This window comes from Electrophorus electricus, chromosome 1, assembly GCF_041902795.1.
Source record: "Electrophorus electricus isolate QZ-2024a chromosome 1, ASM4190279v1, whole genome shotgun sequence".
Classification (NCBI taxonomy): domain Eukaryota; kingdom Metazoa; phylum Chordata; class Actinopteri; order Gymnotiformes; family Gymnotidae; genus Electrophorus; species Electrophorus electricus.
In genome coordinates, this window is record NC_137497.1 from 37,469,506 (window position 1) to 37,497,258 (window position 27,753).

General features: G+C 43.4%; 2 protein-coding genes across 12 annotated transcripts in view; both read left to right on the forward strand.

Annotated features, from left to right (window-relative positions):
• Nucleotides 1-11,571, forward strand: part of topbp1 (DNA topoisomerase II binding protein 1) — an 11,677-nt gene extending 106 nt beyond the window's left edge. Inside the window, exons 1-29 of one of the 6 annotated variants that reach the window (XM_027004380.3) lie at nucleotides 1-226; nucleotides 768-811; nucleotides 916-1,015; nucleotides 1,290-1,424; nucleotides 1,652-1,795; nucleotides 2,018-2,199; nucleotides 2,379-2,572; nucleotides 2,672-2,863; nucleotides 3,243-3,406; nucleotides 3,665-3,828; nucleotides 4,108-4,331; nucleotides 4,508-4,809; nucleotides 5,016-5,188; nucleotides 5,455-5,666; nucleotides 6,065-6,387; nucleotides 6,774-6,959; nucleotides 7,190-7,305; nucleotides 7,582-7,705; nucleotides 7,913-8,077; nucleotides 8,200-8,296; nucleotides 8,495-8,690; nucleotides 9,030-9,259; nucleotides 9,517-9,659; nucleotides 9,792-9,888; nucleotides 10,027-10,190; nucleotides 10,340-10,468; nucleotides 10,545-10,634; nucleotides 10,851-11,012; nucleotides 11,335-11,571. The exon at nucleotides 1-226 is cut by the window's left edge and continues 106 nt beyond it. In XM_027004380.3, coding sequence (XP_026860181.3) covers nucleotides 929-1,015; nucleotides 1,290-1,424; nucleotides 1,652-1,795; nucleotides 2,018-2,199; nucleotides 2,379-2,572; nucleotides 2,672-2,863; nucleotides 3,243-3,406; nucleotides 3,665-3,828; nucleotides 4,108-4,331; nucleotides 4,508-4,809; nucleotides 5,016-5,188; nucleotides 5,455-5,666; nucleotides 6,065-6,387; nucleotides 6,774-6,959; nucleotides 7,190-7,305; nucleotides 7,582-7,705; nucleotides 7,913-8,077; nucleotides 8,200-8,296; nucleotides 8,495-8,690; nucleotides 9,030-9,259; nucleotides 9,517-9,659; nucleotides 9,792-9,888; nucleotides 10,027-10,190; nucleotides 10,340-10,468; nucleotides 10,545-10,634; nucleotides 10,851-11,012; nucleotides 11,335-11,472 — 4,533 coding nt within the window. In that variant the 5' untranslated portion in view covers nucleotides 1-226; nucleotides 768-811; nucleotides 916-928 and the 3' untranslated portion in view covers nucleotides 11,473-11,571. Of the gene's footprint in view, nucleotides 227-767; nucleotides 812-915; nucleotides 1,016-1,289; nucleotides 1,425-1,651; nucleotides 1,796-2,017; nucleotides 2,200-2,378; nucleotides 2,573-2,671; nucleotides 2,864-3,242; nucleotides 3,407-3,664; nucleotides 3,829-4,107; nucleotides 4,332-4,507; nucleotides 4,810-5,015; nucleotides 5,189-5,454; nucleotides 5,667-6,064; nucleotides 6,388-6,773; nucleotides 6,960-7,189; nucleotides 7,306-7,581; nucleotides 7,706-7,912; nucleotides 8,078-8,199; nucleotides 8,297-8,494; nucleotides 8,691-9,029; nucleotides 9,260-9,516; nucleotides 9,660-9,791; nucleotides 9,889-10,026; nucleotides 10,191-10,339; nucleotides 10,469-10,544; nucleotides 10,635-10,850; nucleotides 11,013-11,334 lie in introns of those variants that run through there. The other 5 variants (XM_027004378.3, XM_027004382.3, XM_027004381.3 and 2 more) reach the window with 5 other exon arrangements.
• A 3,865-nt stretch (nucleotides 11,572-15,436) lies between these two features.
• Nucleotides 15,437-27,753, forward strand: part of tmem108 (transmembrane protein 108) — a 42,048-nt gene continuing 29,731 nt past the window's right edge. For 5 of the 6 annotated variants that reach the window (XM_081718602.1, XM_035526357.2, XM_081718606.1 and 2 more), the window contains exons 1-4: nucleotides 15,437-15,581; nucleotides 15,922-16,082; nucleotides 16,184-16,486; nucleotides 17,085-17,162. The gene's annotated coding sequence lies outside the window, so the exon portion shown is untranslated. Of the gene's footprint in view, nucleotides 15,582-15,921; nucleotides 16,083-16,183; nucleotides 16,487-17,084; nucleotides 17,163-18,807; nucleotides 18,870-27,753 lie in introns of all 6 variants that reach the window. The other variant, XM_027004349.3, reaches the window with a different exon arrangement.

Genomic DNA, 27,753 nt, shown 5'->3' on the forward strand with positions numbered 1-27,753 from the left:
AATTTAAAACCGCACGGATTGACATTTTATCGAAAAATGTTGCGCTGTGTATGGCGCAAGTGTACAACCATGGTCTGCAGTTTAACCCACTGGGGTAACTCGTCTGTAGGAATCCCCTCAGTCATGTAGCGAACTAGCTAAGCTAAGCTAATTGGCTAACGAGTGCTCGAGCCTAGAGTACTTCTCTCGAGCTTGTTTGCTCTAGCGACACTTCGCGGATTTGTCGGTAAGTTCTTGTGTCTGTTTGATGTTTTATTGTGGGTTGAAGTGCAAGTTAAATTTACCGGCTGTGTAGACAAATGTTAGCTATCTAGCTAGTCAGCAATCAGTCATGAAATAAGTCGGCATTCTTACTTCGGCGTAGCCTCCTAGCTAGTTAGGTCGGTGACAAGATAGCGTGCGTGCTAGCTAAGCTAGCTGTTGAAAGAGTGCGTTGTATTAGCTAACCTGGCTAACGTCGGTGGTGTATTTGGCTGTTTCGATACAGAAACATGTTTTTCGCAGAGGACGTTAAGGTTGTTTTGGTATGACCACGTTACTTTGTGTTTCCATTAAAAAAGAATGTAGCTAGCTATCTAAGATCATGTAACTAGGTTAATGTTCGTTAGCTAGGAACACTGGCTAGTTATACCTAATAATTTTTGGCCTACGTAGCTTTTATTGCATTTGTTTATGGAGCACACTGGTCAAACTGATCAAAGCCTTACATGCTTAAAACCACTTTGGAAATATTGGCTATTTAACTAGCTGGGCTACTTTTGTTTCAGACTAAGAATCTGGCTCTGGTTTTCTGACGCCCAGGTAGTATAAAGTAAAGACAGACCTAAACAGTTTGTTTTTGCATTCAGCTGTAGCGCCACCTTTAACCTGTTTCTAAGACTGAATTAATGCAGTGCCGTCTTTCCCATTGTTTAGGAAAGAAGCCAGAATGTCCAAAGGGAAGCGGGATGAATACATGGTGAAGTTTGTTGAACGTAATGGACAGAAAAGTGAGCTTGCTCTCAGTGCCTATGAGGTAAAAATTGGTCTCCTAAAAGCAAATATTTCTGAGGCAATGTGTTCTTTGTGTAGGATCTCTAAATGTCCAGATAAAATATTTACAGTGCAGTTCATGTGAAGTCCAGTAGTGTTGTTAACAATTAAGTTTATTTGCCTTTGTTGTTAGTAGTCCTTGTTTGCATCTAGTATGTAGTGTTATGTAACTAGTGTCTTTAATGATCCTTTAAAAGTTCTATTATAATCCCCTTATAGTGACTATGCAGTGCTTCCCCTTATGTCTCTGTGTGTAGGCCATTGTGGAACTGCAGTCTGAGAAGTATGTGCAGACCATTGATGAGGAGGTGGCACTGCAGTTGGAGCAAAATGATAAATCCTTGTATGTCTTCAGTGACTTCACTAGCAATGCATTTGAGCACTGCAGACAGGTGTGTTTATATGTCATACATTTATGTTTTGGTTTTTTTGGGGGTTTTTTAAGGTTTTTACGCATTTTGACATTATCTTTTTTTAGTATGGGGATTTCTGAAGCTTGAAGCTTTTTAATTAGGAAGTTACATGAAAAAAAGTGTATGGCTATAGTGTTATGATTTTCCAATAATGTTATATTGTCTGTTTTAACTCATTTCCATGTGTGTGTTTGTGTGTGTGATAGCTGGGCTGCAGGATAGTGAGTCCTTTAGTGGTGCTCTTTTGCCTGCAGCTGCAGAGGTGTGTGCCCAAGGCAGAGAAGCCGGTCTACAACATGGCCATGGCTGACATTGCAGTGTCCTGCACCAGTCTGGACAAGGAAGCACGGGTGAGCACTGCGTGGGGACTTGGAGGAAAGATGCAATGCTGTTGATTGGTCCTGTTTATTGTTGAAGCAACTATTTCAGTGTCTGTAAATGTCACAAGCCTTGATGGTTGCCATGTAACTTGTTTTTGGAGTATTGCACAGTTTGTATATGTGAGTGTGGGTACAACTGTGTGTGTGTGTGTGTGTGTGTGTGTGTGTCTGTCTGTCTGTCTGTCTGTATAGACAGAAGTAATGGATTTGGTCCAGCTAATGGGTGGCCGGGTCTACCGAGACCTCAACGTATCTGTCACTCACCTGGTGGCAGGTGAGGTGGGCAGCAAGAAGTATTTGGTGGCAGCCAACCTAGGGAAACCCATCCTATTGCCTACCTGGGTCAAAGCATGCTGGGAAAAATCTCAGGAGAGGTAGGAGTAATATCTTACTGATTTTTGTGGAGAAATGAATAACTTTGGATATAAATAACATGTTGCTGTCTTTTTTGTTTTGTTTTGTTTTTTGTTTGTTTGTTGTTGTTTTTTTGTTTGTTTGTTTTTCAGTTTCTTGCTCTTTCTCATTTGTGTCATTTCCCCCCTGTCTGCTTCAGCCTGTTCCTGCACTCAGACCTGTGTATGGAAGACTATCTGTGTCCTGTGCTCAAAGGCTGCACAGTGTGTGTGACAGGTCTGTCCACAGTGGAGCGCAAAGAGGTGCAGCGGCTTTGCGAGCTGCACGGTGGCCACTACACTGGCCAGCTGAAGATGAACGAGTGCACTCACCTCATCGTCAATGAACCCTCAGGTGGCCCTAGAAACTGCATAAGTTAATAATTAACTTTAGATGCCTGTATCAGAATATTTTAGGTACTTCCCATATTTAAAGCAGTCTGTCTGCCTTCAGGTCAGAAGTATGAGTTTGCGAGGAAGTGGAACGTGTACTGTGTCTCCCTCCACTGGCTCTTTGACAGCATTGAAAAGGGCTTCTCCCAGGATGAGAGTCGCTATGCTGTAGAGCGAGAGGGGAAGAGGAGAGCAGAGGAGTCAGGCCGACCCAATACCTCCACCCCCACCGGCTCCAGCATGAGCAAGGAAGGTGCGTTTCCAAAAGTCCAAAGGTTTAATGTTATTGTCTCTCCTCTGCCCTGTGAAGAATGTACATAATTCTGGTTTTGTCTAGAATATTTGCAGTATGGTACCTGAGTTTCCTAGTCATTGGCTTTTTTACTGCCTTATTAAGAAAACAACATTTTAAAAATTGAGACATGCTTGAGTTGACACGTGAAAGCCCAAAACGGCAGGTGCTTGTTTAGGCCCACACCTGCCAGCGGAGCCAAAGAGTTTAATAAACACTCAATAGCCTTTAGTGGCTGTGGTTTAGTGATGAAATTGTAAATAAACTTGGTAATATCAGAGATTCCACTTTGTCCAGTGACTCCTGGAAATTGTACAACGTTGGAACTATTTTTAAACAGATGGGCCATCGTTGCTTGGACTGAGCCATATTTCAAATGTCAGCATGAATGTTAACGAAACAGCTATAACCACGGCAACCACGAGCCGCCTGGAGACTCCTGATCCAATCGACTCATTTGACGTCACAGTCTGTCCAACAGATGACCTATTGGATGGCTGTAAGGTGAGTCTAGCTCTGTCTGTAAATAACCCATCTATAAGTCCTTGGGAGTTTCCTTCATTGCACAAATAATTGTATTTTCAAATTAATGGATGTGACCATCCTGCATTTACACTACAAGGTTCAAGACAGAAACCTTGAAATTGAATTTGTTCATGACTATTTTGGATAAAATGTAAATTGTACACAATTCCTGCTTGATTTACATTTGCCCTTTATCAATGAGTGAGACTGAAGCCACGTGCTTCCTGTACCCTGTAGCTCTTCCTGTGTGGCACGGCAGGTAAGAGGCTGGAGAAGCTCCGTCGGCTGGTCAACTCTGCAGGAGGCTTGCGCTTCAACCAGCCCGGTGAGGAGCTCACGCATATTGTAATGGGGGAAGTAGACCAGGATGTCAAAAACTTCCTCGCTAAAGCAGTCCACAGGTCAGTACAAAGAGAAGTTGGAGCACTCGTATGTTCAGCCACAGAAACCATGTAATTCTGTGAGACTAGATCATGAGGGAGGGAGCTATTGATCTTGGCAGGAGGTTGTGAAAGTCATCATAAAACAGGGATGAGTAGCTGTTTCAGAGGCACTGGGAGCTAAAATCAAACACAAGAATGCACTGACCCAGAGATTTCAGAGTTGAACCTGAGGGCTAGGGCAGCCATGTTTGGTGGATTGTCTAAGACCTGCCTGATTGTGTGCTTGTTCTCTACCAGGCCACATGTGGTGACAGTGCAGTGGCTGCTGGACAGTTGCACTCATGGGTCCGTGCTGCCAGTGGAGGGCTACTTCCATCCCTCGTTCCCCCCTCCTGCCCCTGCCGCAGTGGACATGCCTGTCCCGCCCGCACCCAGACCCTCCGCTGCCAAGCCCCCAGCTCCACAGGCTAGGGCAGAGGAAGACTTGCTCTCGCAGTATATGGACAATGACCAGACTGTAGGTGGGTGGAATTATCTGACTTCATGTTTATCTGACCATGTTATTCTCCATTCATGTCTGGCCATAAAACTGCCAAAGTTGTTATAAGTAAGTTATTTAGACTATTTGTTTTTCTTTCACTTATTCTGACTTATTCTATCTATTATGGGTTTTTTTTCTGTCAAAATCTCCCTGTAGTGGAGCCTCCAGCCCCAAATAGCAGTAACAAGACTCCAGGCTCTGCGCTGGCAGCCCCAGTAGCCCCTGGGCAGGACTCCTCTCTGCCTGAGGCCTCAGAGGGAGCGCTGTTCAAGGGCAAGCGCTTCCTCCTGGTGGGGTTCGGAGCAGAGGCAGAGGCCCAGCTCTCGCTGCTGGTGATGGAGAACATGGGGAAGGTGGTGGTTGGCCGTTTCCGGGGTGTGGCTGATTATGCCGTTGTTCCGCTGCTGGGCTGTGAGGTGGAGGCCACGGTGGATGAGGTTGCTACGGACACCTGGCTGGTGAGAAGGCGCAATACATTGTGCATGTTTATTCTAGATTTGAAGGTTTTCTGTACTTGACCTCCTCTCTCTCTCTCTCTCTCTCTCTCTCTCTCTCTCTCTCTCTCTCTCTCTCTCTCTCTCTCTCTCTCTCTCTCTCTCTCTCTCTCTCTCTCTCTCTCTCTCTCTCTCTCTCTCTGTGTGTTCTCCATGATCTGTGTGTTTAGACTATGTGTGTGGAGCAGCAGTCTGTGTTGCCTCTGGCCTCTCATCCACTATTCTCTCCGGTGGTGGTGAGGGAGGGCTGCTGTCCTCTCAGGGACTGTGTGCTCTCGGTCAGCCAGTTCAGTGGGGCAGAGAGAGAATCTCTCATCCTCCTCGCCAAACATCTTGGTGCTAGGTGGGTCCACACACACACACACAGAGTGCCATGACTCAGGATGTATGCATGCACTTAAACCGACTAATTCGCACAAACTCTAGTCCTTAGTACGAAAGTTACATCACCTTTTGATTTAGAATTAATGGAAATTGTTGTGAATTAATCAGTTTCAGAAAGGACAAAAAAAATTGGAATAGTTTGCCATTGTATATGCCTTTGCTTTTGTCTCTTTGCATGTCTCTAGAAATTGTCTCCTTGTAATCGCCTGCTGGCTCTCTCTGCAGTGTACAGGAGTACTTTGTGCGTATTGCCAACCAGAGGAAAGGCATGCTGGCCAGCACTCACCTGGTCCTACAGACTCCTGAGGGCACCAAGTACCAGGCAGCACAGAAGTGGGGGCTGCCTGCCGTAACACTGCGCTGGGTCCTAGAGTCCGCCCGTACAGGAAAACGTGCAGAGGAGGCGCACTACCTGGTTGATCTGCCACCATCGCCAGGTCAGTTGGCAAAAATGAATACTGCAGTTTCAAAACAAGGATTTCATGTTTAAAATAGTTATTGGCAGCCAATTACTAATCAGTTGGTTACTTTGCAGGTTCACTAGTACTGAAACACACCTGTTGCATGTACAGTTTGTCAGCCCACCTCATTTACCTCATTCATCACTGGTCAGTTTCTTGATACAGGTTCTCTACTCATCAGATGTTATTAGACTGGCAGAGTATTCTCCACCCTGCTGTGACACTAACATAGTAGCAGCATGGCATTGGGTAATGTCCTGGAATGAGTACATCAGACTCAGCAGTACTGCTGAAGTACCTGTGGTTAGAAACTGACAATTGATGAAGAGCTGGAGAATTGTGCTTGGCAACAGATTATATTTTTGATTTTTCAGAGCATTCTGAGGAGAGTTTCATTGGAGCGTCTCAGAAAGCCCCTGCTGCCCCCGTCCCCTTGCGCCTCTCTCCAGAGCTCCCCCTGTTGGGTCCCCAGAACGGCGCAGCCGTGACACCCCTGGACACCAGCCGTCTTCAGAGCCGTGCCATCCACTCCGTTCTCCGCAAGATGCAGAACGGTGAGCGGTCGGAGGTGGATGTCACGATGCCAGGGCCGGACGAAGGCACAGGGAGTCTGCAGAAAGAGCCAGCTCTTCAGCTTGACACACCATCGCGCTTCCTCAGCAGAGACCGGCTCTTCGGCCCCTCCTTTAATATCAAGGTTAGTGGTGAAGTCATCTTGGAAACGCCACTCCAGTGGCTGTGTGACTTAAGAGATCAGAGCCGATGTGGACAAGCTGAAGTCTAGAATCTTGCTAAGGACAGTGCTAAAGGTTTGAATTTGAGATGGTTCTATTTGAGGACAGCAATAAGTCAATAACAATACTTATGGTGTGATTTATTCCCCTGCAATTAGCAACCAATCAGCATGTATAATAGTTGTACAGTTTTTGAAAAATAAAACTTTAATTAAAAAGGCTTTCTTTTTGTTCTTTTTTTTTGTGTAAACACTAAACTTTATAAGAAATACATTTTGGGTATTTAGGTATGATCTGCAGAGGGTTTTTTTGTCGTTTTTTTTAGTCTGTGTGATTGATTATTTTGCAGGATGTTTTTGACCACTTAAAAACTCCTGGTAATAAGCCCCTGCAGGGCCAGAGGGTGGAGACTCCTCTGAGTGAGGTCATTGAGAGGAATTTGAAGGCAGCAGTTGCCAATAGCAACCGTAGTCATGTCTTGAGCCTTGCTGCCCTGACTGCAAGTCCACAACTGGGCAAGGAGCCAGAACTTCAGGTGGGTGTGTGGGTATGTGTCTGTAGGGGGAGGGGTTGGGGTTGGTGGGGGGGGGTGGATTCTTGGGCTGGTCTGTGATCACACATTTTTGTTCCTTCTTAGGTGACACTTAAACAAAGTAATCAGTACTCTGCAACCTTTAATTACCCAGTCAGAACTAAAATGTGTGAGGTCTAATGTGCAGTTTCTTGGCCTTTGAAGACATACTTTTCATGTGCTTTGTGCTCTAGGTGCAGGAGCAGGCATCAACACCACTGACTGGAGTTGTGGTGTGTGTGAGTAAGAAACTCAGTAAAAAACAGGGTGAGCTAAATGCAATAGCTGCGTCCCTGGGAGCAGAATTCAGGTAGTCACAAAATGTCCCTTTCACCTTATTTTGTTTTTCCCCTTCTTATTTAGTCTGTCAGTAATAAACCTACAGAGAGATAGAAAAAAAGTTCACTTTTATTGCAAAAGTACAGAACAAATAACAAATTGTGAACTGTATATGTTCCATGTTCACAAACCAACAAGTAGGTTAGCAGAGTGTAGAGGTTTGCAATGATCTGTTGTGAACTTTTTTTTTTTAGTTTTCTTCCCTTTCTGTTGGCAGTGATGGTAAACTAGAGTCTGTCTGTTACAGGTGGTCTTGTGATGACACTGTCACCCACTACATTTACCAGGGCAAAGTAGGAGACAGCAGCAAAGAGTATAAGGCAGTGAAGAAGAGGGGCCTGCATATAGTATCACAGCACTGGCTACAGGCGGTGTGTTTTCACACACACTACACGTCACTCTGGATAACATGAAAATGAATGAGGCTTAACTTTTGACCTTTCTATTTACAGTAAAAAAAAAAAGGCTTTGAATTTTTTTCTCTGAACGGGTAAAGGATTGTAGAGAAAAAGACTAGAAAACTTCATTATGTAATCATTTTATCTGAAACTTTTCTTTACTTACCTTTTTCCCTTCAGTGCACAGATGAACAGAAGCATGTAGCCGAGTCGCTCTACCCTTTCACCTTTAACCCCAAAATGAGCCTGACCCTGAGTCAGGTGAGCAACAGCACCCAGAGGTCACCTCCTCCTGCCTCAGTCCAAGCAAAACCCCAAGCTCTCCCTGAAGATGGGGACACCCGGGTGAGACCTTTTTGTCGTCTCTTGTGCAGATCCCCTATATCCGAATTTCCATGGTCAACTATAGAGAGAGGTTTCAAAGGGTAATGGTGTTTGTTTTTTTTTGTTTTTTTTTCCCTCTGAAGAGTTGCTCTGTGAACAATATCACAGACATCTCCACCCCTCATAGAGTCAGTGGAGCGGAGCCTGAGCAAGAGCAGCAGGCCAGTGCTGAAAGGAGGGGTGAGCACCACTGAACACGCACTACTTCATCTCCAAACAAAAGTATTTTTGTTTGGAGATGATGATGATTGTACACGCACACACAAATAATGAAGTGTGTGTGTGTGTGTGTGTGTGTGTGTGTGTGTGTGTGTGTGTGTGCGCACGCAATGTGTATTTAAAATGTATTTTCTTTGTCTCTCATGCTTTCGCTCTCAGACCTGACAGAAACTCTGGAGATGAGGGAGAACTTACAGAGGCAGCTGCAGGAGATCATGTCCGCCACCAAGCTGACAAGCCACCGGCGGGCCTCCTCCAGACTGGCCTGCATGGGCTCTGGGGGGCTGGACTCCCCTCGAACTCCAGAGAGCCTGGGCCGAGTGGGAAGACGCAGTCGCACGCTCGAGGCCTTGCGGTACCCACCACCACATGACTACCACCACAAATACATTGCTTTAGACTGCAGAGAAGTAGCAGACAGTATCTGTTTAATCACTACTGTGTGTGTGTGTGTGTGTGTGTGTGTGTGTGTGTGTGTGTGTACATTTATCAATATTAGATTATGCCATTCGAACCATTAACAAGACTGGGTTGGCAATTTGCAAACAGCAAAGCCAGATTAGCAGAATGCTTTTTAAAAAGGAGCAGTCACAGTCTGTATGATTTGTTTTGCATTTTGGTAGTAAAGCATTTTTATAGGAAGCTTAGAACCTGTGGGGATAAAAGGTCATGAAGCGTGTATGTTGGCATGCAGCATGTCGCGTGATGTGGCGATGGATGTGAACACGGAGGCATCTCAGAGCGAGCAGATCGTGTGGGATGACCCCACAGCGAGGGAGGAGCGGGCCAAGTTGGCTGATAACCTACAGTGGCCTGGCAGCCCTTCCCAGCACTCAGAGCCCCTCGCCATCCTACCCCCTCCGCCCTCCCACGAGTCCCCCTCCGCCAGAGACTCCATGACCGACTCCGAACTGGTGGAGTTGGGTGAGAGGAGTTTTGTCCATGTGTGCATGTGTGTGTAAGATAAGGTTTCAGATCTGGATGCACAGCCAGCTCAAGTAACTGAATGTTATTCTGATGTCAAAACAGCCTTGAACTTAAAAACTCCACTTTTACTGTTTTTGTAGAACATTTACTAAATGCTCTAGACTGGTGTGTTCAGAGCCTTTTCAATAGTATTTGATCCTTCAGTAAGTGAAATTAACAAGAACTGGCTGTATACTTTCCCTTAATCCCATCAGCTGCCTGTGACGTGATAGAGGAGCAGATGAAACAGAAGGTGACCCCTCTGGGGGTTAATGCTGACCCCAGGGACTCTAAAGCCCCCGAAGCCCCTGACAATGTTTTGCCTGTTTCTGTGCCTACAGCACCACCTGAGCCACAGGTACACTGCTGTGTTACAAATCTACACAAACTGTCATCCACGACTCCTAGACCATCTGAGGTGATCCACTTCATGGGCAGTCATGTTATGATTGGAAGCTCTCATCTAAGTTACTCTGTCTTCTCTGTCCAGGAGGAGGAGGCGGTAAAGAAGGAGCCTCCGCGGTTCCAGCTGTCTTCACTCAACCCACAGGAGCGCATTGACTACAGCTACCTCATAGAGGAGTTGGGTTAGTAAACCGGACTAAAACTGTAGTTTAATATGTTTGTGTAGTAATCTAGCATAATGCTAATATCTAAAAAAAATATATATTTTCAGGGAGCATATTTAACTGTAACACAGTAAGTTTGTGTCCGTTTGTCTGTAGGTGGTATCTTGCTGGAGAAGCAGTGTTTTGATCCCAGCTGTTCTCACATCATCGTGGGCTATCCTCTGAGGAATGAGAAGTACCTGGCCGCCATGGCTGCAGGCAAATGGATTCTCCACCGCTCCTACCTGGAGGCCTGCCGTTCTGAGGGACACTTCATCCCGGTGGGTGGATGGGGCTTTAGTGCCCCCATGAGGGCAGTGGCCCTTCATCACTCGCTAACATTTAATGTCAAGAGTGTGATTTGTTGCTGTCATAAAAAGATTTTTAATACACTGTATAAAACCAATAATAATGTTTGTGTGTGTGTCAGGAGGATGATTATGAGTGGGGTAGCCGCTCTATATTGGATGCTCTACCCTCTATCACATCTCAGCAGAAAAGACTAGCACTAGCTGCTCTGCGCTGGAGGAAAGCTCTGCAGGGGCATGCGGATAAAGAGGTGCAAACCTCACACACACTCCCTTTAAAACCTGTAAAGTGCTTGCAGGATTTATAACTCCCGTTTCATCCTCTAGGGTGCTTTTGGCGGCTGGACGGTGATGCTGAATATAGACCAGGCCAGAGATGCAGGATTCAGAAGATTGCTGCAGTCTGGAGGAGCAAGGGTCTGTCTCTGTCTCTGTCTGTCTCGGCCATGACAAAAATGGGTTAAGAGGGGTCTGTATTTACATTTGATATTGTCAGTATGTACATGAAAATATTTTTGCCTTGTTCATGTACTATCCCTCTCTGCAAGCTTCCTAAACCCCTCTCACATTATAGATTTTGTTTGTCCTCCTTCTGAGTCTTTTCCTCTTGTCCTCGTCTCCCGTGGTGCACAGGTGTTACCCGGCCCCTCTCCCTCTCTGTATAAGGACACCACTCACCTGTTTGCGGACTTCAGCCGGCTGGGTCCGGGAGACATGAGGGTGGACGTGGCTGAGGCCTCCGCCCATGGGGTCAAATGTCTCCGGCCAGAATACATCGCTGACTACCTGATGCAGGTTGGGACCACGTGCTGCCTGGTGGTTTGCTCATTTAGCAAGCCATTTTGTCATATAAAATTCTGTTTTGCTCCATTTACCTGCTTCAGGTTTTATTTGTCCTTTTGCTGATGATCTAATTTTTAAGCAATTTAATAGACCACTTACATACCCCTCTTCCTTTTGTTTTCTCTGCCATTATATCTCTGTGGCTGCTGATGCCGGTTGTTTTACCGACAGTGTCTTTCTCAGTCCTCATCTGCTACGTGTGTTTTGTGCTTGACAGTAGCGTTTAAGTGTTGATGGAGGCCTTTAGTCTGCTCATTCCTTGTGCCCCTCTCAGGACCCCTCACCGCCAATGGATGCGTACTACCTTCCCGGAGTCGCCTTGGGAGGTGTGGCTGAAAGCCTGGCCACACCCGGGCGTAAGCGCAAAGCCTCAGACAACACCTCCACTCTGAAGAAGTGCCGTGTCAGGTGAAGCGAGCCAGAGCCCATGAGCCATGAATGTATGAAACTGTCAAATGTCAAGTGTTGTTTTTTTTTTTCTTGTTAAATAAATAAAGGCATTGTCAACTAATTGCTTTTGTGAAGGTTTTTTCTTCAGTAACTTAAACCTGGCTTGCCTGTGGTGTTGTTGTTGTTGTTGTTGTTGTTGTTGTTTTTATGTCATGGACTTAAGTCAGTGAAACACCAATGAAGGGAGGTGCCTGAAGACCCATTTTGAAAAGCTTGCAATGTTGTGTATAACGTGAGTGGGCTGGGCCCTATGTGAAACTAATGGTTTGGCACAGCATATTTGACATCCTGTATATCAGTCACAATTAAATTTGGTGTTAACCTAACACTGCCTTTCATGCAGGTATGTTAAACCCTAACCAATCATAATCCTTAGCTGGAACAGAATTGGGTTTGGTTTACATTCCCCCTATAGATGACTGACCTCTACGGTAGTGTTCTCAGCCAAATCCAGAATATTCTATAACTCCCGATGGCTGAATTAATGTAGTTTCTCTTTAATTCACGAAGTACTGCTAGTACTAGGCTTGTATTACTACTGCATGTCCAGAAGGGGGAGCCGTGTATCAAATTCAAGTGGAAGCGAGTTACTTAACGAGCTTGATCTGCAATACAGGTTTATCACATCGCACCAAGATATATTATGAAATATATTTTCCACGAAATTACTCTGGTATATTTTCTCATGCCCTCGCTCTTAAGACCGATCATTGATTATCTAAATGTGGCTGAGATTCTAATGCTTTGGTGTCTGACCTGAGTCTTGGCGGACTTAGCTCTGCCTAATTAAATGTTTTTCCTGATTTATCACTAGCTAATTGGTGCCTGTCCTGAGCTAACTGGGATGTGTTATAACAGTATACACACTACAGCACTTTAAACTTCTCCTATCCCAGCTTGCTCTCCCTTCTCCGAAATGCTTTCAAAGATTGTTCCATGATTACATTTGTTATCAAATCTAAGGGAGAAATTAACATTTTTCCCCCCCAGATTGTTTGTTTTTGCTGAGCAAATCTGGAAAATGCTTTAAATGCCTTTGCTGATTGGGTGTCGTGATCGGGGAGTCACACTTGGTTGCCTGGACTATGGTTGAGAGTAATTGCATTTGTTAAAGGTGATAACCAGCAGGACAATTTGACCCCTGAAGTCATGCTTCACATACTAAACACATCAGCCTCTGGAACTACTCAGTTACTAAGGGCAACTAGGGTGTACTATGTTGGTTCTGCCCTTAAGGTTCATAACATGGATCTTGAGACCAAAGTTCATTCGCTGTATCTCATGATGCAGTATTTTTTCCATCCATTTTTACCATCTTTTCTGGCAGCTATAGTGCATTAACACAGATCTGTGGTATACATTATTTAAATGTGTGACATAGTTAAAAGTTATAATCAAATACTGTAGTGGGTGTACGGCTCAATGGTTAAACAAAGTGGTAACAGACTTAATTTGAACTGATATTAAATCAAAGCTTTTTTAAATCAACATGTTGCATCTTCATTTTGATAGAAAGAAAAGCATGCTAAGACTTCTATACAAGGTCAAACATCCATGAAAAAAACTAATCTCCCTTCCTCAGATATGCTCCTTTAGCTTAATTGAAGCCTTGTAAGTATACAATAGATGGTTTGTCTAAGGTGTTAAGTTAGAATTTAAATTTATCTGTATATACAGGAGGTAGGATTAAGTCATTATTGCTTTTTTGACTCTCAAAATATTAATGTGTGCATTAAAGGATTATATGGTATATCTCTGGGGAAAAACATACGCACACCAACCCTGTTTTTTAAGGCACAACCTGTCACATTGCCAAGCCTGAATGCCTTTTTTAGCTAGACCCATAGAGGATAATAAACACTGCATAATCTTATTTAAAAATTACGAATTTTTAAGACCAGCTACAAAACGTCTACATTAAAATTCTTTGCCTACTTTCTTGTATGTTGTATGCATGTATGTTGCCTTCTTGGCCAAGTAATTTTATCTCAATGTGAATTTTACCCAGGTTAAATAAAGGTTTAATAATATTAATAATAATGCTCCGTGCTGCAACTGCCAGTGTGCCCATGGTCTTTGTGCTGGTGACAGGTATGTTTTTGCGAAGCCTTTTACAGAGGCCTGGCAGCCCCTAAGTGGTTTTCCATGTCTATGGTTAAACTCCACAAGCAACAAGGAGCTAAGAGGTGGCATTAAACGCCTGCGTAAATGTGGCTGGGTTGCACTCTTCCCAATCCCCCTGAACCAGTGAGGGGCAATAAAAGACTGAAAAGATGCCAATTGTGTGGAAATATGAATCTCCAGCGTGCTTGTTGGAGCTCCCACAACTATCCAGTGGCAGAACTACTGAAACCAGGATTCTAAAGGAGTAAACTGATGGAACATTATAACACTAAATGTGAAGGTGAGAAAGTTCTGCTTAAAAGTATATTTATGAAAAGATCTCATCTTATTCATCTTAACAAGAGTAAAAACATCAATGTTCATCAGTTTTCAATCATGTAATTCCAATTTTAAGAATGACAATTCATAAATGTTCAATATTAGTTACATTTATATAACGCCTTTCTCAAATCCAATAATGCTTAAACTAAAAGATGCATTTACACCCAATTAACACACACGCGGAAACCACAGCCCCCTGGAGGACTGCATCGGGTGCAGAGAAGGGGAAAGAGGATAAGACCCAGCACAGAGCACCATCCACCACTGGGCATGCAGACGCACAAACACATTCACACCAGGACACTTAACAGTATCCAATTAACCCAACTGCCATATTTTTGGACTGTGGGAGGAAACAAGAGACTCTAGAGGAAGCCCACACAGACACGGGGAGAACATGGTAGATAAGACCTGATAGGGACATGATCACAGCAAGACCCTGGCACTGATGAGCGAACATGCTAACTGCCAAGTCACTGTGCCACCCAAATATTTATCTATCACTTGTTAGCTAGATTATCCCTGTACACAAATAGCAGTGGGTGCTGCTTCCATGCCATCTAATAACTTAGTTGCTCTGTAAGTTGCCTAAGTGTCTGCTATACTATATCATTGAGTGGCATATACCTTTCTGTGAAGCTGCTATATTTTGCCAACAATGTTAGAGAAAAACTAAATAAAAACCTAAAATTAAAAATAGCAAAATTGCCTCAAACAGGAAATATAATGGATATCTAAATATGCCATGGATCTCGGGGAATTCCAAAAAGATTCATGTATATGTGAGAGTTTTTCAGATGGAATTAATTGATATTAATTGATTAACTGATTAACTAAGATAGTTAACTATGAATGATATATGTCAATATATGATGGTATAGTCAACCACAAAGTTTCTATTTGTGTAACATGCATTGGAAAATTGTACTACAAGAATATTTCAGTTGTTTTTTTTTAAATCTAATCTGCAGCAGTCATCTGTAGTAATTTATATGTTCAGTTACCATGAACAATAATTTTACTGTACTCGGGAAAGGATGCTTAAGAGCAGATGTTGCTCTCTTTCTCAACAACTGCTCTTACACTTTCATTAAAGGTGTGTGTTTCAGGTCGTCTGGGTTTTCTGTTCTTTTCTGAGGTCAACGAACTGCATTAAAACTACTGTCTGTGATAATCAAGCTATAGATGGCTTAGATGGAAATGAGGTTGAAACATGCCGGAGTATTACTTTAAAGTAAGTCTTTTCCTTCTCACATAAAGGTAAAGTTTCCAAAAACAGAATAGGCCCTTTTGAGAAAGCTGTCTAAGTTTAGCTGCGGAATGAGCGCTGAGCAGCAGACGCTTCAGCTGCGACTGAGATGGCACGTAGCGCATCGTGCGCAGAGCCGCATGTTTAATTACCCCACGCAGAAAGGCACCCACTGAAAAACTTCACCTCCTTCCCTCGCTCCAGCGGCGGGTCACTGTCCCCTGCTGCTGTGGAAGATGAGTCGCCCGTGCTGAGGAATGAGACTGGACTCTAGCAGAGGCAGTGAGCAAATGGCACAGGGATACTGGCCAGCGAGTAAGGATAATTAACCTGTATCCAAAGCAGACTTAAAGTCCGGGTTTCCCATTTCGGGCAACGTGAGTGCGAATATTACCATCTATTGCTGCGGCAGACATGGCATTAAGTATTATCACTTAAACCTTACAATAAAGGTTATTGTGATCTGAGAAAAATGTAGCAGATTTTTAAAAATAGCCTACTTTAATCAGGCATACTTTAACCAGGCTTAATCTTCATCGACATCCCTCAATAGACTTTTGTGTGTATGTAAAATCAATAGCACACTTTACATTTTAAGTAATTGTTTTGACGTCATATGATTTTCTTTATTATCCTATGAAATTTCATGTTGCGGTCCACTTACACAGTAACAGTGTGTCGGGGGATGTTTGCTATGGTGTTTTCACTGACCTCTAGGCGGGCCAGTTTTTTAACAGGACAATTAATGCTAATCCGCTGGAGCTCTTGTAAACCAAGCCTCTAATCTGAGTCAAGACCCCAAAAGGCTCGACTGCTGTTACTGCAATGTGTGCTCATTACAATTCAGCACTCGTATACCACCCGTGAAAAACATACAGGTTTGTAGCGCCAGTGGCCGTCACGAAAAGCTTTGCCTCTCTATTTCAAATGCAAGTTACTTGCTCAATAACATTGATCGCTAGTCTGCTTGCATCTGCAGCGTGGTTACAGCAGTCTCGCTTAGTGGTGGGTTGAGATCGGCCGTTCTTGGACTGGGGGTGACGCTCTCCGAGTCGCCTCGCCTTTGGAATGACCAGATTTGTTCCTGGACGATGCACCGTCTGTGGACGGAGCTTGGGAGAGTGACAGAACGACTCGACCGCTCAGTGCGCTCATGTGACAGTCGTATAAGGTGCGCGGTAACATGTGCGCGGTGCTCGCATGACTCGAACTGGTGACACAGCGGCTTTCACGACTCCGTTCGCCCTAGAAAGGCGGCGTACCGGAGACCCCAGTCTGATAGGTAAGTGACCGCATCCTTCGCGTTCGTATTCAAGGCTGTGTTTCTGATTAAAACTGGGTTATGTCGTTACATCGACAGTGCAAATAGCTTCACTGTTTGGCAGCATCGACTCTCAATGACTGACCGTCAATTTTTCGTTACAAGTCGGTGAATGATTTGTGGAGCTTTCATGAAACAGGGGACATAAAATTAGCCAGCTATAGCCGAGGTGTTAGCAACATTCTTAGGTAATACCTCACTCTGGGGTTCTGCTTATTTGGTTAATAAATGGGCTACATGATACTCTCATGATGTCCATAACAATTTAACTGCGCCCAGAAGGTGCAACAGCTAGTGTTCATTGTATTTCATACGGCGCTATTCAACTGTTTAATCGGGTATTACAATAGAGAATGTACATGATAAGACATGACTGTACATGAATTTACACAATAAAAAATGAAGATGTTTAATAAATGAGCTAGACATATTTCCATCTCTAGCAAGCATGCCCGCCCACAGAAGACTGCGTTCCATGTATAGTTTTATAGGCACTTGACGCATCGATATCTACAAAGTATGGATACTTAGACTCTTTCAACTTTTATTATATTCTCAGGATTCAAAGGATACAACTCTGACAGATATGATGACATGTTCCCGGCGTCTTCGGTCGATTTTCACATGTTAGTATAAGGTAAGATGCAACGTTGCCCATTCGTTGTCATTTTAATTGTGTCCTCGGTGATAACCGTAATGAGCAAATAAGTGTCATATCTGTGTGTCTGTAGTTTTAAAAACTCATACTGTGACACGACAAAAAATGTTTGTGTACAATAGGAGTGTTATGATGAATAGATTGGAAATTTCCAGTTTAAGCGTGGTGAGCCTTGCATAACGGTGAATTTTGCCAAGTTGTATCGACTACCTGTCCATTCAGGGCGCTCAAGCTAAAAATTAATGAATCATTGAAGCGCCTGAAAAGGAGCACCTACTTTTATAGCTTCTGATTATTCACTTATATAATATCTTCCTCTTTCTATCGTTTATTTTACCATCTGAACGAAGTGCCGGGAAGAACTTGGGTCATTTGAACAGAATGTCAAAATTAGTGTTTATTTTGCTAATTTTAACTCGGAGGCTGAAAGCTGAATCCAGCGGCCGTCCTGTTCATTGATATTTAGTTCTATACAATGGAGCAAGTCTCTTAAAACGTAGAGTGACGCTCTTCCATAAAAACACACTCCAGTGGTGAGCAGTGAGTACCTTTTTGTAGTCCAGCCGAACAGTAAATGTTTAGAAGTGCTGGGTCATTAAAAGGCTTAGTTGCCAGGGACGATTAGGATTGGAATGTTAGCCAAAGTCCTTAACAAAACACCCCCAACGTTGGCTTTGTTTCACGGACAATTCCCTGCTGTTTTATCCGATAGGAATTTGGGAAAGGGAGTTGGGGGTTGGGGTCAAGTGGCAGTGCACTGACATATGTAGCTGACAACATCTTCAGTGTCTATCAGTTACACTTGAGCTTAAGCGCATGTTATATCTGTTTAAGAGGTGGAGGGCGTTTGATGCATTGAGGGTGAAGGGACACCAGACATTTCCACATGGGCAAGTGACCATAAGGGAAAACTTGTATTTCCACTGACTGGACACTGACATTGTTCCAAACATATTCAATACGTTAGGATGGGAGAACACAATCCCAGTTCTGTCTGAGAGGTCATTGGTCATTTGCTGCTATTATAGAGAATTTAAGGCAATTCACCAATCCCTTTTCTGTTTGTTAAAACCTCTATGCTTTGAATGGTAGTTACAGGTGCTCCATAAAGATGAGATTTAGGTCAAGGTGACATGAGGGCTTTTTCAGTGAAATGCATACCCCCTTAAATGTTGGAGTGACATGCACACCACATTTCCTCCCCAGTGGGAGTGGTTATGGACATGTCAGCCTTCACCTGTGTAAACTGGTGTTACATTATCATAATCGAGGCCAGAGAAGGCAAGAGAGCAGATCAGCTGCCCTGTCATGGCCTCTGCCCCAGCTAGAGTCAAAGGAGGGCAAAAGAGCCATACCAACCTGCAGATGGTCTTCCTCCTGCCTTATCGAGGAACTGAAGGGAAATGGCTCACATCCCACCAACCAGTGAACATCTGGGAACGTCTTCAGGCTCTTATCTGCAAGCTTTCTCCCACAGGCTTATCAGGGCACAGCCAGAAGAGTGTGAACAATAAGCAAGCTTGTATTCAGATTTCCCTTGGTGTCTCTCCCCCTCTCCATTGCACTCTTTTTCTTTCTCTCTCTCTCTTTCTCTTTCTCTCTCTCTTTCTCTCTCTGATTCTAGCTCTCTGGTCACACTGTAGTTTTACTGAAATGATAAGTCTACCCATGGTTATACCCAGTCAGGTAAGTGGACCTGTCGTCAGCACATTTCCAGACTCAACAGCTGTCCCCTGGAGAGACTGGTACGATGTGGTGTGGAATGTGCTGTCTGTGTAAATATTCCCCAGCCCCCCTGGACCAGAGCTTTTCAGCAGTTCCCAAACCACCAAACAGGACGAAACAACAGCTTGCGGTGAAATAAGAGAGAGAGCACAGGGAAAACCCCCCAAAATGAGCTCCTGCTAAGCCGTCAGGGCCGGCAGTGGAATTGGCGCTAGTGGCTGGATCTAATGCTCTGTAATGTTCTACGTGCAGGGAGGGAGCCAGGGCGTCACCCGACGCTCAGCCCCTTGTGCTCAGTGGGGAAATGCGTTTTACCATCCGTTTTCCCTTCCTGGCCAACGATACTATCAGGCATGGCCCTCTCTCAGAGGACAGAGGCGCCTTGGGTCAGCCAAGGGAATCAGCGGTGTCTGTGAAAGGACAAAAGAGGGAGAAGCAAAAAAGTGGTAGAAATAGGCAGAGGAGTGCAGAGTTCAATATTTCAGGCCGTTTACACGGCCTTTATTTAGGCTTTGGTGGTGTCACTGCCTGGAAATGTTTTGACATTAAGACATGACTTGCATATCGGATACCATGGGATGATTGCTAGACTGTTTGGCTAGTTCCTCTAGGGCTCATTTACTGTTTGATGATGTGATACAGCAGGGGCACTGAAGGACATGGTACTGGTGACAACAGGTCTTTGGGGGCAGTGACCCCTCTGGTGGGTGAGTGGGTGTGGCCAGGCATTGCAGTGATTAGAGCCTGGGGGGGGGGGGGGGTAAGTGGGAGATAAAGTGAGGGGAGTTAAGGAGCAGAGCGAGCAGCTTGAAGTGTGTGCAGCATTCCTGGAATTCTTTGTCCTTTCTTTGTCCATAACCCTACCTCACACCCCTTGCCTCCACTGGTCTCCCATACCCCCCTTATGGGTCATGCACTGACATAGGCCAGTCCTCGTCATGCTAACGAGCCAGCAAAGGATTGACCTGAGTGGCATTTTTTGGACTTCTCAAATCAGCTAATTGTTCACTCCAGGAGCTCTTTTATAGCTTTAGAGGATTTATGGTCTGCCATGGCGCTTTAGCTTGGTGCTTCTGCTGTTGGCATTTATAGTATGAGCCACACTTCATGCCAGCAAGCTTTAAAAGGGGCAATATCATCCTTTCTCTTTTGATCAGCACACCTGCATTGTACTTTGGTGCAGTTGGCTTGAGTTGGGCTGACTAGAGCTGCTGAAATATCCGTGGCGCTCAGTTCACACTTGGAATGGGTTTGCTTTAACCAGAGTATGTCCTAAAAGCCTGTTCCAGTGATTAGTTGCACCTATTTGTGATTGATGATCTAATGTCTTATTTAACACATTCATCTCTGGCCAAACAGTGACTTATCACGAGTCTACAGCCACATGAACATGCAGAGCCACAGGTAAACAAAATAAACACACAAGTGGGATCATTAGTCAGTCTGTGATAAACAAATGAGTTTGAAATTGATGTGAGTAAAGTCATTTTTACATTCTTAGGCTTATATTCTTAGAAAAAAACTACTACCATGAATCCAGCTCAAGACAATTCTTCCAGGAAAGCCTCTTGCAAAATACATTTTTAGTAACTAACCTGAGATATTTTAAGAGTGAGATTAGTGCACTTGACTAATACCACACTTTCTAGTTCAAGTGCTTCGTTTTATACACTGTGGTACTCTTTGCATGTTTCAGTCATAAGACTGGGATTTTCTCAGCTCTTGATGTTAAGGCGCAGTTCTGTCTGTTGCTTTATTTAAGCTACTAAAAGCTTTGCTAGTAACTTAATTGTTTAGAAATCTCTATTGCAGACCTTTTGCCCTGGAATGATACAGCTAGCAGATCTGCACTTTGCACCCTGTATCCTCCCTCAGCATCCTTTTTTCTCAGTACCTCAAAATAAATGCCATATTTATTTTTTTCTCATTTTAGTATTCTCAAAACCACTTTGTAAACACAATCTCCCTTGTGCCTTCCACAAACCTGCAGAAGAGGAGAATCTTTTCCGGAAAGATGGGGGGGGTTCACTCCAAGAGACATGAGGTTTCTGTAGTCATGCCAAAGTCAGCGGTTTTGAGCAGTGAGGACTAATAGGATTACCTGAGCTGACATGAGGGCTGAGGAAGACTAGGTGGCCCACAGTGGTGCAGGCATGGGGGTGTCATGTGATTTAGAGGGTCAGTGCTGGTAGGTGTCCGGCTGTGATTAGACCTTAAGAACCAGAGCAGGCGGCCTCACTGCCTGGGATGGCGCACAGACTCGATGGTCAAGAGGTTATGACGGCTGCTAATGAGCCTCCGCAGAGAACACTTATGAAATTGCCACGGGAACAGATGGCAGCTGACTTTGGGAACGGGCGAATGGGTGTCATAAGCTCAATGATGGGCTGCTGTTTCCATGGCAATACCTGTGAGAGGAAGTGTGACTCGTCATGGATAAGGGTGTATTATCTTGGCTGATTGCTGTGAACTTTCACTGCGGTTGTTTGACTAAAAGAACAGCATTATTAGTTGCATCTGTTTTGTTCCCCATAAGAGCCGCTCTTAGTTTATCTATATCAGTTCCGACAAGCTTTCCACGTGATATGTAGTCTGGTGCTCTTTGATATATAAAGCCACATGAACATCCAGAGTTTCAAAATCCCGGTTTTGCATTAGCTATTTAATTGGAACCATTTTCCCCATAAATTGCAAATGTCAGGGCCTTTATGTTACTGCAGTACTACAGGACTTGTATTCACCAAGTAATGATGAAGACAGCATTGCGTGTGTGTGTGTGTGTGTGTGTGTGTGTGTGTGTATGTGTGTATGCGTGTGTGTGTCTGTGTATGTATGTGATCCATGCATTTTCTTTATGTATTTATGTATTTTCTTTATGTATTCTGTATGTAGTCTCAATATACTTTAACTCTTCTGTGAAGGATGGTTTTCCTGTTTTCACCTCAGTGGAGAGAGACTCCACATTTAAACTCTTCAAATGAATCAAACACATTTCGAGTTGTTCTCAAGTGCTTCAGCAGAAGAGCCCCTTCTATGCTCAGTATTTTGACTGTTACGTCACTCTGGAAATAAAATGGGGAACCAGTGAGACTCTGTCCTCTGTCACATAAAAGCAGCACTGGATCAAACCAGGAATTTCAGATAATTCGACTGCGCTACCCCACGCGGAGATTAATTCTCAGTACCATATGCGCATTAGCATTCAGTCCGAATGTACAAATTATCTGCCAGATATCACTGCCGACTGCCAAACTGGTAGGGATGTGTGGTGTGTGGTGCTACCAGTGGAAATGCAGCCAGGCCAAGCCGGAGTGACAATATCATTAGTCAGTCTGGTTGCAAGTGTTCCATTCTGCACGTATAGCCTAGTTCATCTTTTTGATATATGTCTTGAAATCTCTTTTTGACTGACTCAGTCTTAGTATTTTGCTTTTTTAAATCCCTATTAGCTGTGGCCTTTACAGCAGTTAGTAGCTCATGGGTCTACAAACAACAAATATGCAGAACAACAGAAAAAAGAAATAATTAAAAAAGAAAATGGAAAATATAAAAAAGCCAATAGTATATCTAAAAATAACATCATTAATAATATAACATTCTAATATTTAATATATAATTAGAAGATTAATGATACAAATGTAAGTGACAGTAAATTAAGTAAGTAAAAAAGTTTATTAGAGACTGACATATAGATATAGGAATTTTAGTATGACACAAATAACTCTTAAGTGATTTTTTTCACTACAGTCAAACACCCAGTGTGACTGCATCACTTTTCCAATAGTATAAACAATATTGCTTCTTGAACTTATCAAGTGAGTTTGCATGTGTGTGTGTGTGTGTGTGTGTGTGTGTGTGTGTGTGTGTGTGTGTGTGTGCACGCGTGTGTGTGCGTGTGTGTCTTTCCATTGCTATTCACTGACCTAGCAGCCTGTCAGTCTTGTATGATTCATCTATGCTGTTGGTTCCAGGTCTGAGACACTAGGACATTACCTGATGCTTTTGTTCAAACAAAGTCTCAGGTTTACCAGTCAGGTTACTTGCATCAAATATCTAGGCTGAGTGAGGTGACTCCAAGTGCCTCGGTTCATGGCGTATCACTTCCTGTGGATTTTTCTCTTTTCATAAAAGCTGGTTTTTTTTTTGTGTTATTCAGCAATAGCAAAGCAAATGGTTCACTTGTTAGCTTAGTTTTCCCTGTTGCAAGCTCTGCATGAAGAAGTCAGGAACCAATGAACTAGCCAGTAGGTTCTCAGCGTAGCTCTCTAACCTCTTCTTCCTCTGAGGTGACGCTATCGTCCTCTTTCATTGCTATTCTCAACCTATTTCATGACTGCTGATACTCTGATTGATATATTTGAGACTCATAATGACTTTCCCCATGTGCTCCTCATGGCTGACTGTGGTTTGGGGGGAGGGAGGTTGCCCAACAGAAACTGTAGCAAAGGATCCGACAGCTAAGCCTTCATTCAGACAGGTGTGTGGTGCTTTTCTCCTCTAACATTATAGCCCTACATGAGACACACGTAACCGTACCCTTAAAGTCTAAACAATGAATGTTGCCATCCAGACAAGTCTTTTTAGAGGTGATATAAATTATACAGTCATACAGTATCTTTAGCACAGGGACACAATGTGTAGGGCTAGTTAGCTAACCCTGTCTAACCTTGTATATCTGATTCAGTAAAGAGGAAAAGCAAATCTGAACTGTGTTTTTTCATAGTGCTGCCTACAGTCAGCAGATTCCTTTAACAAACATTAGTTTCCTTTAACAAACATTAGTTTTTTATTATTTACCACAAATCAGAGGACACTATTTCAGAGCAGCAATCAGTATGCTTTTAGAGTGAAATGGCATTCAAACTAACACCTACTCAATCTCTATAAACAATATAAAAGTACAATAAAGGCACTGTATTATTGATTTATTCATTCTATAGCAGAATGCAAAGATGTTTTGCTTTAATATACTTGTTTTTTGATCAGTTTTCCCTCTTATTTAGATTTAGACTTTTTAGGTCTTTATTTTCTGTCATGTTTTGAATACCATCTTGTAATCTTGGCTGGAAAACTGTGACCATTTAAATGCAGGATAAAGGGAGCTCAGAAGAATATATCTTTGCTTTTTAATGTGTTTGTGTTGTATTTATTATAAGATGCCTTATTAGAAATTACCTTCATATTGATAAAATAAATCTCTAGTTAGGGACCCGCTTGTCTGTCCTATGGTAATAGCATATGTTTTTTTCAAAAGAGCAGATTGTGAAGCTTCTTTCAGGTTTGTGTGTTTTTGTTTCTGACTTGGAAATTTGATTTGACTAGATTATGTGACTTGACCAAACACAAGCTGTCACTCTTTCCCTTTCTTGATCTGTATTTTGTTCTCTCTGTCTGCATGTCTGTTTCTCTCTCTCTTCCTTTGTGTTTCTGTCTCTCTGTCTGAGCACCGTCGGTTTCTCATGGGGATAGAGCAGAATTGTCTGGTAATCTGAGATGACATTAATATTGAATAAAATGGAGAGAGGTGTCAGCCTGGCAAATTCATTTCCATGCAGTCTATAGAATTACTATTTATAATAAATAAAACACCCAGAGGAGAAAAAAAAAGATTTGGCAAAACAACCATGTGTGTGCATGTGTGTGTTTGTGTGTGTGCATGTTTGCAGGTGTGCTTATGTGTATATGTGTGTGCATCAGTGTTTGTGTTTATATGACTGAAAGAAAGAGGTGTGGAGACTGTGCCAACAGCATCTCCATGGATACAGTGGAACACCTTGAAGAGCGCATGGTTTGGGGGACAAGAAAACAGGCCTCTTGAATGCTCTAGAGCGTCTAGTATTATCAAGCCACCCCCAAAATTGTATGGAGTTATTAAACTGTTATCGTTAATAATATTGATATATCAGAGTCTGATGAGATGTTACACTGTATTGGATGTATGGCAGTACATTTTACTAAGTGAGGTTGTCTAAAAAACAGAATTAATTTACTACAAAGCTGTGAAGTGTTACCCCACCACATATGTAAATCTCAATATCAGCGTGCTCCAAAAATCAATATTACTTTCTTCATCCGCCAGCCAACCTGCAAACAATCAATGAACATAGGTGATCGGCTATACCAACATCAGGTCACCCTACCCCTTGGCTGGAGATATGTGTGCAAATTACAGGCAGCCTCTTAGCTTGGCACCCACCTGAAGAGCAGATTTAGTGCAGCCTGGCCAGATCTGCACATCCTGGATGTCTCTCTTAGAGTACTTTGAGTATTTAGCACAACATGAATAATACCTCTTCTGCAAGTCTTTATCTATGATCCTTTAAGGATGCCAAGATGTGCAGTGTCTGTGCTGCCCTCAGCTGGTCATGGAGTGCTTCTCTTCAGCTCTCCACTTGGATCGATGAAGAAGCAGGTGATGCCGTGTTTCTCTCTAACGGTGTTGTGACGGATTGTAAATTGGCCAGGCTGACTGCAGCATTGCCCATTTTGGAGCCAGTACAGACACTGCAGAGGAGAATCTGTCAGCGCTGCAGGGATGTTAAGCCTGTATAGGAATCACACTTCGATTTTCTTGTTAATGTGTGATATTTTATTGTATGTGTGTTGAGTTCACTGGATGTCTTATTTAACCTGAGACTACACATCTACACCGTCAAGTAGATTTTTCACACACCCTCAGAGCAGGTCATACATTAACTCATACTCTGAATTTGCTATTTGCTGAATTGCTGAGATGTCGAAAATCAAGATAAGGGGCTGACTAGTGGTGTAAATTCTCAAACCATGATGATGCCAATGCCTTTGCTTCCTTCACGTCCATTTGCTCCCTCCCGCTGGCGTGTTTTCTTGCTGGTGCGTATTCCTGTGGTCATTTCCTGAGGAAGTTGTCACCACAGTAACTTCTGAGAGAAAGTCTGTGCAGGCCGTCTCAAAGCTCTGCCCCTCAGCCTCTCTCTCCATGCCAAGCTTCTTCATTGTCAATAGGCCGGTTAATGCCTGCCCTACAGACACAAAAGTGGCACGTTTTCTGGCGAGCTAAAAAATATAAAGAGGAAACGATACCTTGGGCATATAAAATGAGTTAAGAGTAGACAAGGAGGTGCCAGGGAAGGGTGGAGGATGCCATAGCCTGGAGATGGAGATGGAGATGGAGATGGAGATGGAGGTAGAAGTATATGGTAGAGAAAGGTAGAGTCCAGGCACACGCACTCTCAACACTGAGCTGCAGGGACACACTCGCTCCGCGGGGTGAGGCGTTTGCTGTTTAACGAGCCCAGTCATAAACAGACCAGGGGAAGGCCACTCACATTCATTCCGGCTTGGGTCTCCTTGCTCTCTTCTACCGTGAGCCATCAAATCGGATGAGAGATTCTCCCTTGTGCTTGACTCATTTTATTGTGGCAGTTTGATAGACTGTCAGTAGGTTGTGTCAAAGTGCCTTATTTTTTAAATGTATCATTTTGTACTTCTGTGTCTGGCATGTATCTGGAAAGCAGCCTGATTGAAAAGAAAAATGTTGCATTGTGTAAATTAATATAGCGTTGCAATTACAATTACACCACTGATTATATTATCTCACAGGTATTCTGTATGTCATAATCAATAAGTCAGAAATGGATTTTAAAAGTACCGGTCTGGACCATAAATCAGCAAATACATTAGACTATGTGACAACCCACTTGGCTCAGTTAAGTGCAGTGATCTGCAGTAAGTTCCTGTTATTTTAGGTCACTTACAGTCCCGGGCCATGATCACACAGCACTGTCACTGTGTGATCACACCGCTGTTACTGTCCCTCAGGCTCATTTTTCAAGTGGTGCTCACTGTGTCACGCGATCAGTCATGATGCTGCGCTAGCCTGGCAGACTCTACGACAGTGCAGTGCTGTTTACCTATTCATCTGTTCAATCATGACTGATGACACGGCCTTCCGTCGTCTGGTAATTAAGTGTCTGTCTGTGAAAAGGCATGCAAACATACCCCACCCGCCTTTTGGAGCCTAGCATCCCTGGACGACCAGGCTAGCGCAAGGTAATTAGCATGCTGAGTGGTTATGTTGATTGCTTCATTATTTGTAAGATAAGCATCTGTTGGAGGCGTTTGATTGATGTCATGGATTTGGTGTTGAGCCGCACTAAAGCCCTTTAATAACACCAGCCAGTGTGAAGGACAGGATTTCAAGATGTCTCAGGCTTCGAACTGCCACTTTGTTCATGACATGGTTAACAATTTGTGGAGGTGGCCTGAGACTTGGAAGGGCTTTGATGGCTTGAGGGTTTGATCTCCTTGCGTCATCCCCGTTAGCAGATATGGTGAAGAAATGGAACACAGAGAAGGATGTAGGAACAAATGTTAGGGGGATAAAAAAAAAACAGCATTATGTCACCTTCCTTAAGTGGAGGTCTTAGGTGCTAAAAGGCAGATGCTAATATGACTCATTCCAGAGTATAGTAGGGATCCGCGTTCCCATGCTAGCCCAGAAATGTTGATAATGTCATAAAACCACTGACTATACTATAGGGGAAAAGCAGAGGGAGTAAAGGTGGAATGCTAGTGAGATTTTTAAAGTGCTGTGTCAAAAAAGCTATCAGAGCATGCTTTAGACCTTTAAGTCCTTTAATCTTTAAAGAAATTGTTACAGCCATTCTTACACTGTTTGAGGGACTGGACATTGTTGTTGTTGAGTTTCAGCATGGTCTCCCCAATGTTCCTGTGTTTCCTATTTTCTCTTGCTCTCTATTAATAAATACATTAATTAATTAATGCTGAACATGCTGTAAGAACTCTACAGGCTGCTAAATGTGGTTCTCCAGCAGTGATTCATACTTTATGCTAATTTCTAAAG